The 15,249-nt window shown below is 38.5% G+C and overlaps 1 protein-coding gene across 1 annotated transcript in view; it reads left to right on the top strand.

The window, feature by feature from the left end:
- Positions 1 to 15,249, top strand: part of ITPR2 (inositol 1,4,5-trisphosphate receptor type 2) — a 482,247-nt gene that overhangs the window by 175,153 nt on the left and 291,845 nt on the right. Inside the window, exons 22-25 of the mRNA XM_003792467.3 lie at positions 5,684 to 5,877; positions 8,440 to 8,569; positions 10,524 to 10,581; positions 13,415 to 13,580. Coding sequence (XP_003792515.1) covers positions 5,684 to 5,877; positions 8,440 to 8,569; positions 10,524 to 10,581; positions 13,415 to 13,580 — 548 coding nt within the window. The remainder of the gene's footprint in view (positions 1 to 5,683; positions 5,878 to 8,439; positions 8,570 to 10,523; positions 10,582 to 13,414; positions 13,581 to 15,249) is intronic.

The following is a 15,249-nucleotide window of genomic DNA, read 5'->3' as shown; positions in this document are numbered from 1 at the left end:
AAGATCCTCTCACGGCACGCTGGTTGAAAATCAGTGCCTTAAGGTATTAACACACTGAAGAAGGTTCCCCAGTTCCCTCAATTTCTGTCCAACCAGGGGCCCCCAATGAAACATATTATTATTGGAACCCAGACACAGGTTCACACAGCAATAAATCTATGACATGAACTATAGAAATTGTTGACACAATATATGAACTTCAGCTTTTCAGGCAGCACCCTTTGCAAGTGGTCATCTAGCATCTCCTTAAACATCTGTAGTGGCCAAGATTTTCTTGCTAGCAAGGGCAGGTCTTTCTTATTTTTCACAACTCTCATTATTAGGTGTCTATTGTTACGTAAGTCTACTTATACCTCCTTTTAACTTCCAACGAGTGCACTACTACTGTTACCTGGACCGTACAGAACTCCAACATCACTTCCCCATGTCTGTTCTTTCTATGTTTGAAAATGGCTAGCACGTCTCCTGGTTTTCTCCTGCTCTCGGCGTGGCCATTTGTACTTCCGTTGACAGTTCCTCTTAGGATTCTAATCTAATTTATCACTGGTTCGATCAACACAGAGGCAAGGACAACAGTTTTTTCCTTCATTGTGAACACTTGTGCAATACAGTCTAGGTGAAATTGAGTGTTTTGGTAATGACAACATAGTATTGATTCCTACTGAACTTGAACTCAACTTAAATTCTCATTTGTTTTCTTTTATATCACATCTCCCCCAGTCATATACTTGTGTTGGTTTTATTTGGACCTAAGTGTGGTGCTTTTTATATTTCAATTTTACCTTGTTGGATTTAACCCATTAGTTTTCAGCCTATTGATTTGATTTTGGAATTTGATGGAGTCATTCAGTGTAGTAGTTATCCTTCCTTAGTGCATGTCGCCTTTGCATTTGAGAAACATACTGTCTCTGACTTTATCCAAGTCACTGACAAAAATATTCATCTGGTGAAGGGAAGAACAAAGCAAAGAATTAAAGGCCCTTCTGATGTTTAATAATGATGAATTAACTGGTACTCTTTGGTTATGATCATTTAACTGAAATCATACCTATGAAACTCTATATTAGGCAATATGTATGTGTCTGTGGTGTGAGGAATTGGAAGGTGTTGCTTTTGGTGGTGCAGGTGGGGAGGACTGTCAGGGGAACTGACTGAAAGGGCACAAAAGGCACCTTCGTGGGTAATGGCACTGTCCTTTCTCTGGTGGGCATGTGGTTTGTACAGTATATGCCTTTGTGTGTACTGCTCAAACTCTTCATTTAAGATGTGCATCTTACTATAAGTAAATTACATCTAAATAAAAAAAAGTATGTAAATTCATTTATCACATTGTTCCCAGCTATTAAAAATTAAAGAGCAGTTTTACAAATTAAGTTTGGGGGGAGGCTCAGATAGAAGGAAGATGCAAATTAGAATCTTGAGGTTTGGAATATTGAAATGACTTTGTCAATATTTGACAGTGGTGAAATCCAAAATAAGATACAGGACACAGCCGCTGTTCTGTATGAATTGCTTTTCAATTCATCCTTTGAGCAGCACTTTTTTATTGTGTGGGATAGGAAATAGCTTTTTTTCAAGTAGTATACTTGATATTCAAAAAAAGATGGATGATAACATTATGACATTTTGATTACGGTTTTGGTCAGTTTTTATTTTGTTCTGTTTCTAAGCCTTTAGAAACTTGGGATCTGTGAACAGTCTGTCAATACACTGCATTCAACGAGTGTTTACTTAGAAGGAAGAAAATCAGGTATCATATTATAATAATATTAATGCTTCATCCATTAAGTATTCTTTATAAGTTGCTCTTCTAAAAGGATATGTCCTTTTAGAGGCAAGATTGTGTGTCAGTCAAGCTGTGTGAGCTACCATTAAATGAGGAAGCCATATATTCATAAATGAGGTGGTGACCACATAATGGAACATAATTAAATGGGAAAGAGTTGTTTCTCAGAGGTGTAGTAAAAGTATGCACATACCCTCCGCTTCTCATTTTCATAGTAGTACCTCACCATTATATACTTTTTATTCTTCTTGGCTTTTTTTTTTGTACATAATACATAATTTTATTCTTACAAGAAACCAGAACATATTTTATTTGGATTAAGATTCTGAATGTAGGATGGTGACATCAAGGATTGTACTTCTCTAATCTAAATCCTTCCCTTCAGTCAAAGATAATGTTTTTGTTTTCTTTGCATATGGAAACGTCCTTTTTAAACCCAGACGCAAAGCCACTGGGAGAAAGCACTGCTCCAGACAATGTTTGAAATAGAAAACTGCCCTAGTTCTAGGTGGGTGTTTTCCAGTAAGTGGATGTTTCTGAGGAGCTGCTAGCTGGCATGGGACCTAGGAAGCTTGCCTGAATCATGTCTTTATAGTTTAACATCATTCTGCTTCAAATGAATTATTATAACAGCAGATGCATTTGTTCAGCTCCCAATTATTAAAAATATGTTTCCATGAAAATAAAATGGTTATATGATTATCCATTTTTGCCTTCTATTATTATAAAACATTGAGCTGACTTTACTTGTCACAGAACCATTAAATTACTGTGAACAATTATTCACAGAATTCTTCTAATCAAATATGTCTATTATCTCTTAGAAATGCTGAGGCTGTTTCAGAATTGTCTATCTGAAATCTAAACAATAGGAAAATTCAGATTATCATTTTTTTGTCTTCATAGAGAAAAGTATTTCTGATGGGATAATAAATAAAGATGAAAATAAAAATAAAAATCAACAGACTTAAGATAAATTTCAATTAAGATTCTGTTAAATTTCTTACGCCATCTGTAAACCCATATAACTGTTAATGATTGTTGAACCCAATTATGTGACATGCCCCCCCACAATAAATTGGTTTCCGAATAGGGAAAAATTAAATTATGATCAATACAACATGAGTGCTATGTAAATTCCTATTGCTTTTCACTTCCGTGAAATTGGTAATAGAAACTTGGCTCATTGGAAAAGTCAAAGAAACAAAGCCATGTTTTCCTAAGCCATTCTCAGTGCCCACTCTCAACATGCATGTGCTATATCTGTGTTACTTTTGGCTTTTTCTATTGAGGGAAGAATTAGAGTTAGTAAAAATATCTACACAATCATATAATAAAAAGAAGCTGAAAGGTCCGTATGCCATTCTTTCTAAGCAATTCCTTCTTTCTTACTTTTGACTTAACAAAGATGACTCCCATTTCTGCAAATCACTTCGATGCATTTTGTACATAAATCCAAATCCTGGCTTCTGGGTTAATATAAAAGACATAGAAAAGCTGCATTGGTGGGGATTAGATTGTTCAGAGAATTTATATTACATTACAGTAGGCTTTTCACTAAAAACTTTTCAGTCAGTAGTAACTAAATATGGTTGAGAACAGTAAGATTTCTTTCTCTGCAATGTTGAGGATTGATCATCTCTGATTTATCTCAATAGAATTTTTCTGAGGAAGAAAATGGATGCTGGAAGTTTTGCGTATCTATGGTTTATGTCGTGTTTGACTGCAGGTTTTTCGCAATTGCAGTAGTTCATCATTTAAGCCCTTCTCGTCACCACCAAGCAAATCCAAAAAATACAGCATCTCTTAGTTAGAGACCTCTGAGTTGGCCATACATGGAAATGTCTGTGACAACCACGTGCCACAGGCATCTAAGGATGTGGTACAAATTGATGAGCCCTCCTGTTTCATTGACAACATGTGTTCCATTTTATTATGGTTCTGGTTTCTAGATCTTAATTTCTTGGTGACAGGATCCGTCTTTGGGGGAAGGAATTTTCTGGGCTAACTTTGTGTGTAATAATCGTATGGATTAAATGATTATTTTCCATGCAAATCTAAATAAGATGCAGACACTGTGGGTGCCAAGGATTTCTGTGTGGATCCGGGGTAAGAACAACACAGGAGGCTGTTCTGTGTTAGTGGTGAGAAAGCATCTCGTGGAGGCTAACACATACGCATACTCGAATCAAGGCTCGGATAAATGTACTGGTTGAACATTGACAGCTCAAAACTGTTGCCAACAACCAGATGTGCATCCCTGCAATTCATGTAGGAAACAGTGGGAGAGAATTGGAAATACTCAATTGCTATGATTGTTGGAGAACCACAGACAGTAAAACATTCTGCCTCAAAGTTATTCTGATAGAAGAGAGGGGACTGTCTCAAATCCTTTTGCCTCAACTTTTATCTAAACTTAGAAATTACTTTGATATATATTTCTTCTTCTTCTTTTTTTTTTTTTTTTTAGCTTATACATGTAGCAGTATAATAAAAAGGTCCCAGACATTCAAAATGAAAATCCATGTTAATTTCTGCCCGGAATATGCTTTAGAAGAAAAAAATGTTGCTTCTTTGTGTACTCTGAGATTTATGTTATTGGGGCACTACCCTCTTTTTACTTATACTGATTTCCTATAGATAAGATACTGAATTTTAAAACTCATTTAACCTTTTGTGCAGTCATACAATGTACAAATAATAGAAGTTACCCGTGGTTTTGACGGTAATTCTGGTCTGGACCATCCAAATTCTCTTGAGTCATCTTTTAAATATTTTCTTTTCTTCTGTTTGTCTTTCAATCCTGTAGGGATCCCCACAGTTTATATTCTTCTCTTAGAGCTGAGAGTTTTATCTCATCCCATCTTATTTCCATTTCCCTTGTCTTGGTTTACCACCCTGAGACACTTAGGGAAAGGACATTTTTTGCCAGATTTTTAGGCCTTTGCCTGAGGCAGAGCTCCATGAACACCCACGAAGCAAAGACCACTGCTCAGAAAGGAACGTAGATAGTACTTTTTGAATCTTTGTTGCTTATTGTAGAAACTTCGAAGTGAGAAACCGCAGTCAGGCTAGAGAATATAAATTGGTGTTGTGTCGGGAGGATCCTTTAATGCAGCTATTTGTGGTTAGTGTAAGAGTAATGCAGTTTTATTGGCAGACAAATGGGAAGGCAAACTCAGGAGAAGACACAGACAGTGATCCCTCATTGAAAAAGATCATGTTTGTCCCCAGCTTGTTTTTGTAATCACCTCAAACATTATTGCTTTTCGTGGGTTTGGAATAACAGTTTTCTATTCAAGTTGGATGAAGTAATAGTGAACATATTGGCTAATACCTGCCTCTTCCACAGTTATTTTTTTCCCCTTAATATGAAGTTGTAATGATCCTTCTCACAACCTGTTTTTCTAAGACTTGTGAAAGGAAAGCTAAAAAGCTCCTGGTTTGAGGATGGGATTCTAATGCTAGAATTCATCATCTAAACATTTTAATGCAATCTTTGCATCCCCGCTTATAACTCACTTTATGTAAGCAATTACTAACCTTTCTTTTGATTTATTGTAAAAGTTAGGGCCTGCTGGGATGATGATTGGTAGCACATACTGTGTTGCAGAAGGACCTGACTTGGGTGTTAGAGCTACTGACAACTTAGCTCTGGTGGGTGTCATTCAATGGCATTTTCTGAGAAAAGTTAAGCTCCATTTTTAAAATCTGTCATCTTGAAATGAGTCTGCAATATTTTAATATGGACAAAGCCCCAGCAATGCTGGTGCTAGTCTTTCCTCTATTTGATACTGTTCCTGTCATTTTTGCAACCTGGCTGTGACCAACTGCACATCACAGCTACGTTCTCTCCAGGTGTTGTGTGGGTTGATTGACGGCCTTTTCTCACGGCAGGGAACAACGTCATGAGAACCATCCACGGGGTGGGAGAGATGATGACCCAGATGGTGCTCAGTAGAGGCTCCATCTTCCCCATGAGCGTGCCGGACGTGCAGCCCAGCATCCTCCCAAGCAAGCAAGGCAGCCCTGCTGAGGCTGAGGATGTGACCGTGATGGACACCAAGCTCAAGATTATCGAGATTTTGCAGGTGTGTTGAATAATAGACACTAAGTGATAAAGACGTAATTTTGCTGGTTGGTTTAATTTCCTACAATTTTTGTTCCCAAATCACTGTGTAAATACTCTGAAATTCTATTGATCTAATTTTATTTCTTTAATGTTAATGGCAAGCCTAATAAGAAATCTCACATAGACCCTATTAACATAATGAATCCCATTTATCCATTTTCATTGAACATACTAATGATAATATCTAATGTGTGGGATGCTTTACGATTGATAAAACTGTATTTTTTTTTTCATTTAGTGTTGACCCTGATTGTGTTTTACTTTTATTTAGGAGGGATTTTAGAGCAGACAAAATTAATGATTAAATTCCCACTCTTTTTTTCTATTTTTAATTGAATCACACATATGATTCCATGTATCCAGATTTATTGTTATAGGAAAAAACCTAAATAAAATTGTATTTATTATTGGAAAAATTAATCATTGGTTTTAGTATTTTATGTGTAGCTATCTGTCTTTATGTTTTTGTTTCTAAGAGACTAGGAATAATATTTAAAAATAGTCTAGTCTGATACCTAGATCAATGAATTTAAAGGACATAAATTATTGTTTCATGACCACTGGTTTATTGAATAAACTTTTCATTACTGTAGCTATGAGTTCTTAGTGCTTTTTTTCTTTTGAAGTTCGGAAGGCAGTTTTATGATAACTTAATTACAGCATTTATTCCAGATTTGGAGTTTGGAGTTTTCAAGTATCTATTAAAATTCTGGATACAGATTACTATGTCTTCCATCATAATTTAATGTAGCTCAAGCTACCAGAAGTGGGTTAGTAGTCCTGGAAGGGTCTGTACATTTTTCATTTAAAGTAATTAGATTTATAATCATAAAAGGTTTCACAGTTCCTCTAGGAATTACAAAGGCTAAATCCTGAGAAACATTGGCAGGCCTCCCAGCACTGTGTTCATGGCCCTGAAAAGTCACTTAGTTTTCCTACTCTTAACTGAGAACGGCAGCAGTCACCTGACCTGTGGGCCTAATGAGCCCCCAGCTTAACATCATCCTGTTCATGGGACAGCCTCTAAAATATATGACCTCATTTTAGCCCACAGTTACAGAAAAGTAGAATTTTTAAAAAAACCCAGTAGTCTCTGTCAGCTACAGAATGATGAGATAGAGATTTTGTGGCACAGCAGTCTGGGGCTGATTCATTCCATTGCCTCTTTGGGGCTCCTTATGTATTCTCCTTGAACCTCTGCTGGCTCTGATTTTTGTGTCTGGGGCAGCTGTGCTGTGCCCATGTGCCGCTCTTGGATACGTTTCTTTCTTGGAACATCTCTTCTAGAATTCCTTAGTAGCCATGCTCCTTGGAAGGTCTTCTGTTTGCTCTTCTCTTTCTGGGTCTTCTCTTATACCCACCACTTCATGTGTCTCTTCTAGTCTCTCCTTTTAGTTTTTTTCCTCTCTCTCTCTTTCTCTCTGGCCTTCTCTAACTTTCTTTCTCTGCCCTAGTCTTGATCCTCCCCTTTCCTCCTTTCCATCTCCTTTTCATTTGTGTCTCATAATCAGGCTCGTTAGAGAAGAAAAGTTTTTATTTTGGATATATTTATGAAATACGCCTTTCTGTGTACTCGTCTTCAATGAAATGTTAATGAAATGTCAATTTCTCTAAAACTTGGGTGACCCTATTGATGCTGTCCTAATGCAAGTCTTTTGAGAGTAGAGGGCACCATTCATAATGATGCTGAGACAGAAGGTTAAACGGGGCCTCTTTCACGCAAACTGGGTGGCAGGGAACTATGTCAAAACACACCTCTGCTCTGTAGCATATCTTGACTTTTCCTCCTCTGATCCCTGTTGAATTTAGAAGGCATGATTTACCCGTCAGTGGTTTCCTCATTATGTGAACAATGCTGTCTTTTGCTTTCCATCTTGATAATTGCCTTGAGGGCAGTGGGCTTCCAATGTTCACATTCCCTGTGGTGCCTAGCAGATTATTGGATTCTTAATTTCTGTCCTTGTGTCCATTGATGAGAATGATGGTAAGACCACAAACCTAAGCAAACGCAAACATCAGTGAAGAAAATCAGTGGTGTACAGATGTTATTATTTCCACCGTCCCCTTGAGCCTGGCTCCAGGACCGGTGGTGATAACTGCCAGAGTCAGGACTGTTGTAGCTGATTTCTCAGCCTCTGGGTGCGCTCTTCTCCCAGAGCTGATGGCGACTATGCAAAGTGCTCAGTGAAATTCTATCTTCGTTGTCATCTCTACATCCAGACCCACGTGGTACTTCTACCTGGAGTGTTCAGAGAGCAATCACGGGGAGCCAAATTTTTTTTTACAAACATTGCTTTGAGATTTTCCTGACATTGGCTAATGGAAATGCATCCTTTTCCTCAGTCTTAAGGCTGATAAACACACGGGCAACCGAAGTGTTGGAGTTTACAAATAAAGTTTCTAACTTGTTCATTTGAAGTGTTCGTAGTTATGTTGTTCTTGGTGTTATGTGTAACAAATTGCATTAAAAAAAAAAACTGTGCTAATCAAAGACAATTATTGTTTTTAATGTTTCTCCTAGTTTATCCTGAGTGTCAGACTAGATTATAGGATCTCCTATATGCTGTCAATATATAAGAAGGAGTTTGGCGAGGACAATGAAAACACCGAGACGTCTGCCAACGGCTCTCCAGACACCTTAATGCCGTCAGGTATATATTTACTCCTCATACGTTGTTTTTCTGAGAACTTGAAAGTACCTTTCATATTTAAAAACAAAATCCTATTCTTATGAGACATCATCTCCACTAAAGATGTGAAAGAACTGAAACACTGAATTAAATAACTTGCCTAGAACGGAGTAGAGGATGTTTGCTGCTATTCGATGCTAAATCCCGTGAATATCTTTTCCTTTGTAATCTTCACAACTCTATGAGGTTGAGTTACTGTTTATCGTACCATTTTGCAGATGAGAAAACTGTGGTCAGAGGGGTTGAATTACTTGCTAACGGTCACTAGACCATTAATTACTAGCAAGTAGAGGAACAAGGATTCCCTCTAAGGCAGTGGTTCTCAACCTTCCTAATGTCGCGGCCCACAGTTCCTATGGCTCGCAAACCACAGGTTGAGAACTGCTGCTCTAAGGTGTCTCCAACTCAATCCTTTAAGCATTATGCTGTTTTGGTAAAAATCCAAGAGAAATTTTTATGCCTGAATCAAAGACTAGTGTGTGAAAATGGAGTTTTCAGAAGGAAAGGTGTTCTTTACGGAAGCCATTGCCTGATTCAGTAATAGAGATGTGAAATTCCTCAAAGGCTTGTGTTGTTTTCATTTTGTGTGTGTGTGTGTGTGTGTATTTGTTTGGTTATGAAGTGGAACTGTAGTTCAGTTTTCATATTTAAAAGGTAGGAAGATGAAACCACTCTATCTCTGAATGTTGGAGCCTGACCACAAAAGAGCATACAAATAACTGCAAAAATTTTGTGACTTTAGCTAAACTAAAAAAATATTAAATTACCATTTTTCTGGATAGGTCAGGCCAGTGATGGCAGGCTGGAAACTCCATCTTCTTCAAAGTTTAGCCAGTTAACAGCATTCTTTTTTTGAGAATAGGATTTCTATATAGATACAAAACTTTCTTCTAACCACAACCATGGCAACCTTAGGAACTCTCCTCTTCTTTGCCCGTCAGTCAGTTAGGCATGATTCCGTGATTGTAAACGTGTCGTTAAAGTGGATGGTAGACCAGTGTGCTGCCGCCTGCCTCGTCAGTACCCTTCAGAAGGCACAGCCCTCCGGAGAGGGCGTCCAGCTCGCCTGAGCGAGAAGTCACTCTGGCACATTTGCAGCAGTGTTGTTTTTCTGCTTCCCAGAAGTGTAGAACCCCAAAGGGCTATTTCCAGGAATGATATGGCAGAACCAGAATGTCTTGCTGGCGGTTGTGTTGACAGTAGCATAAAAATTACTGGCTTCCAGAAGCCAGGCTTCTGGAAATATGAGCTTTCAGTGTCAAAGTAGCTGGGGGAACGTCTAGGGGGACCCCAGAAAACCCTTTGCCTCTGATTTACCTGATCTCTCTGCATGGTTTGTATCTGTAAGGATCGCTTTCTAGGGAAAACTGTTTCACCTTTTTATGTCTTGCCTTGTTTGCTTTTTTATATTTTGGAGATGAGAAATAAATAGCAGATATATCACTTAAACATGTTATCTTAAGAAAGGTGTCTTCAAAATGTTAGTGGTGGGGGATGGTAAGGAATCATGATTGGTTTACATAGAAAAAAACCCCACCCTGTCTGACAAGGTAAAGGGATGGAGTTTTAGTTGTAGTACAGTTAGTTAAAAAGACCATATCTATGTGTATTTTGATTCTTTAAAAAGTTATTTTTCTGTGTTATCACCCATTTAAATTATGTGTTTGATTTCATGTATATATAGACACTTAATACAGTGCTTTCTGAATGCTTAAATCTATAACTAACTATAGCAAGACATTTGTTTAAAGTAGTTTACATCGAAAAATTTACATTGATGTCTGAGTGGAGCAATGTTGTGATTTTTTTTTCATTGATTTGATGAAGACAAAAATATTTTCAGGTAAGTGAATATGAATATTGTGGCTACTGATTAAAACATGATAAAGAATGGATTTCACCATTTATCTTTCAGCCATCGTTCCTGATATAGATGAAATTGCAGCCCAGGCAGAAACTATGTTCGCCGGGAGGTACAGTAACATTTACATGTCTTTATCTTATTTGGGGAATAAGATTTTACTTGGAATTTTATCGATACTTTGTTATTGTTCATTTCCCTATATCTATTTATTTTTAGACCCTCTATTGTTGCTAACATAATTTCTGCCAGAAATGGAGCTGTTAATTTACTCTAGAGGAGAAAGCAAAGGTTTTCTTTAGGTCAGGTGAAAAAAAAGGAAAAGAGAGATGAGATCAGTGTATTGAACTTTTCCCTGAATTCTTTGCTTTTCTTTCTTCAAATAATAGACAGTCTAAAAATGCCCTTTAACTCCCCTGGTATAAATATCACTGCATCTTGTAAAACATTGCTTCCCTGAGTCTTGGATATTTGAGGCAAGAAAGTAACTTCTTTAATGTTCTCATTAGCTTTATATATGAGAAATAAAGCTATTTTCTGTCAATCGGAAATATCCATAATTAAAGGAAACAAAATACCTTTGGCATGAGTATCCATCCTCCTTTCCTACCAGAAACCCTACCATTTATTGTTTTAACAAAATAGCACTCAGAAAAGAAAAAAATAAAATTCCTAAGCTATACATTATTAATTTCTAGTGTCTATTTTTACTACAGACTTGTCATGAGAACCCAAAAAAGTGTATACAGTGGTTCCCTGTATCTACAGGAGATATGTTGCAGGACCCCCAGTGGGTACCTGAAACTCTGGATAATACCAAACCCTACATTTACACTGTTATTTTCCTGTATATACATACCTATGTTAAAGTGTGTAAGTTAGGCACATTAAGAGATTGAGGACAATAGCTAATACTAAAGTAAAATAGTTGTAACTGTTTGTATGTCAGCACTGCTGTTCTTGTGCTTTGGGGCTGTTACTAGGTGAAATAAGGGTTACTTGAACACAGGTATTGCTATAAGGAGAAGGTAGATCTGATAACCGAGGTGACTGCTATGTGACTCACTGGCAGGGCAGGGAGCGCGGACATGGATACACTGGACAAAGGGATGATTCATGTCCTTGGTGGGATGGAGTGGGATGGCACACAATTTAAAACTTATGAATTGGGGTGGCAGCTGTGGCTCAGTGGGTGGGGCTCTGGCCCCAAGTACCGAGGGTGGTGGATTCAAATCCAGCCCTGGCCAAACTGCAACAAAAAAATAGCTGGAGTTGTGGCGGGTGCCTGTGGTCCCATCTACTTGGGAGGCTGAGGCAAGAGAATTGCCTAAGCCCAGGAGCTGGAGGTTGCTGTGAGCTGGGTGATGCCTCAGCACTCTACTGCAGGCGACAAAGTGAGACTCTGTCTCTACAAAAACAAACAAAAAAAACTTATGAATTATTTATTTCTGGAATTTTTTGTCTAATATTTTTGGATTACAGTTGACCTCAGGTAACTGAAACTACAGAAAGCGAACGTGTGAATTAGTGGTGACTACTGTGTTAAGTTTTTTTGTCACATTTGTTGTTAGACAAGAATTAAGGGAACTAGGCCGGGCGCTGTGGCTCACACCTGTAGTCCTAGCACTTGGGAGGTCGAGGCAAGTGGATTACCTCAGTTCACGAGTTTGAGACCAGCCTGAGCCAGAGTGAGACCTCATCTCCAAAAATAGCCAGGTGTTATGGCAGGCGCTTGTAGTCCCAGCTACTAGGGAGGCTGAGGCAAGAGAATCACTTGAGCCCAAGAGTTAGAGGTTGCTGTGAGCGATGATGCCACGGCACTCTACCAAGGGTGATAAAATGAGACTCTGTCTCAAAAAAAAAAGAAAAAGAGAGAATTAAAGGAACTAAAAGGATCTTAATCTCTAGTGAATATTTGTTTAGTTTTGATTTTATATTTTACAGCCTGTTGTTGTTGTGTTTTCCTATTAAAGTATTTCGTTTTTCCTGAGACGAGATGAATCAGTTATGATTTCACATTGAAATAAAAATGGACCTTTATTCCAGGGAGATTTTACTCAGCATCATTATATATCACACACATGTGGCTGCTCTAGCCAAGGTTCTTACATGGCACACTGCCCTCCTGCCTCTCCCCATTATCATGTAGGGGTCTCCAGGGCCTGGGGCAAATCCACCCAGGTACGCTCAGCCTAGCATGACACCTCAGTGGGTGCTTTTGGATCGATTCAGTCACCTGTCTTCTGTCGCCTAGGTGACTGACTCATCCCTGTTTGGAAGCTCCCGCAATCTTGGATAAACTAGGATGATTGCGCACCCCCTACTTTGATGGGAAAACACACATTTTTCTTTGTGATTATTTCCTTATCAGTTACATGAGGGGGAAATAAAGTTAAAATTTCTTTTTCTTTTACTTCCCAGTTTGAGAAAACAAGTGCTATAACTCAGCGGTTCCCAGCCTTCTTGGCATCAGGGACTGGTTTCATGGAAGACAATTTTTCCCTGGGCCAGGGTGTGTGTGGAGGGGATGGTTATGGTATGGATCTATAGTTGATTATTATGGTCTCTGTGCAGTCAAACCTCTCTGCTAAGGAGAGTCTGTATTGCAGCTGCTCCCCAGGGCTCATCTCAAGCACTAGAGTCTCATAACAAACCTGCAACCTGGATCCCTCACATGCACAGTTTATAACAGGGTTCACACTCCATCTGACAGGAGGCGGAGCTCAGGAGGTGATGCGTCTGATGGGGAATGGCTGTACATACAGATGAAGTTTCATTTGCTTGCTCACTGCTCACTGGCCTGGTTCCAGACAGGCCATAGATGGGGACTGGTCCACAGCTCAAGGTTATGAAGATATAACTGAGAACATACACATAATTTTAACCACTTAAATGTAGATATTATATAAATATGAGTCACTTTAGAATTATTTTTGGTTTTACAGAAAGGAAAAAAACCCAGTTCAGCTTGATGATGAAGGAGGCAGGACGTTTTTACGGGTCCTCATCCATCTCATCATGCATGACTACCCCCCTTTGCTATCTGGAGCCCTGCAGCTACTGTTCAAGCACTTCAGCCAGAGAGCGGAAGTTTTACAGGCATTTAAGCAGGTAAGACTGAGTAGCCCTCAATGGTTTCATAGCAGGAGCCTTGAAAATATTGTTTATAAAATCTAACCTGACTTTGTGGTTGCCATTAATGTGACTGTGTGGCTTTTCCTGGGAAAGACTTTCTACTTTTAAAGGTAAACGTGGTCTTCTCTATGCCAGACATGATCTATTTTTTAAGGAGTTCCCTACAAGTGATTTTCATTTAATTTGTTCAATACAAATGACAGGTGCTAAGATTTAAGAAGGCACTGGGGGGATATTAGCACATTAGGAATTTTGTTGTCACAGCTATTACAATATTTTGACTCCAAATTTTACTGATAATTTGGGTAAAATAAGCAGTAACCCAAAAATAACTATTTTGTGGTTCAGCCCCTGTGGTTTAAGTGGCTAAGGTGCCAGCCACATACACCTGAGCTGGTGGGTTCGAATCCAGCCTGGGCCTGCCAAACAACAATGATGGCTGCAACCAAAAAAATAGCCGGGCATTGTGACAGGCTCCTGTAGTCCCAGCTGCTTGGGAGATGAAGGCAGGACAATCACTTGAGCCCGGAAGTTGGAGGTTGCTATGAGCTATGATGTCAGGGTACTCTACCCAGGGCGATAGCTTGAGGCTCTGTCTCAAAAAAAAAAAACCGAAATAAATAACTATTTTGCTAAAAGAAAGGAACTGTTAGGGATCTAATCTTTTTCTTTGTGATCTTTGAATAAGACATCAATCTTGAGATTATTAATCAATAATACCTAAGTGCTTATATGTTTCACTAATATTTATTTTATTTAATAGGACATTGATCTTTATTGGGAAGTTTTATAGGAATATGTTAAAGAATATTAAATAATTAAAAGGGTAGTCATGTGAATACATATAATTGTGCATTTAATATGATATGCCATATAGTACATGTAAATTATAATAAAATGAAAATACATATCATGTCTGGGTGCGGTGGCTCATATCTATAATCCTAGCACTCTGGGAAGCTGAGGTGTGTGGATTGCTTAAACTTAGGAGTTTGAGACCAACCTGAGCAAGAGGGAGACCCTGTCTCTACTCACAATAGAAAAAATTAGCTGGGTGTTATGGCCGGCCGGTGCCTGCAGTCCCAGCTATTTGGGAGGCAGAGGTAAGAAAATTGCTTGAACCCAGGAGTTTGAGGTTGCTTTGCGCTATGACACCATGGCACTCTACCCAAGGTGACAGAGGGTGACTCTGTCTCAATTAAAAAAAAAAAAGTGTATCCATGAGGTTCTGCTTGTATCTGTCAATATTTTCTACCACTTATTTTTATGTTTCTACCTCTTTTTAGTCAGAGTCTCAGAAAAATTAACTTCAGCCATGAAATTAGAGTTAGGTTATTATTTTTTTAATCTTAAATTACTTCTTAGCACTTTGAAAAGTTGTGCTAGTGCTTTCTTTAAAAAAGAAAGAAAAATAACATGTGACTATGTTGGTTGGAGGTCACAGATCCTTGTGAGTAAGTTTTTATGGTTGATGCCATAAAAGGTATTCATAAATATTCTAGGAATATTGAACTTCAACAATGTGATCCATAGTAAACATATGGAGTTAAAGACTTGGGATTTTTCTAAGGCGCCAGCCACATACACCTAAGGTGGCGGGTTCGAATCCCCAGCCCGGACCCGCCAAACAACAATGACGGCTGCA

The sequence above is a fragment of the Otolemur garnettii genome, unplaced genomic scaffold (genome assembly GCF_000181295.1).
Source record: "Otolemur garnettii isolate 467f Iridium unplaced genomic scaffold, OtoGar3 scaffold00057, whole genome shotgun sequence".
In the NCBI taxonomy this organism is placed as follows: domain Eukaryota; kingdom Metazoa; phylum Chordata; class Mammalia; order Primates; family Galagidae; genus Otolemur; species Otolemur garnettii.
Note: the sequence above shows the minus strand (reverse complement) of the source record. Positions and strands in the feature narration are given on the sequence as shown.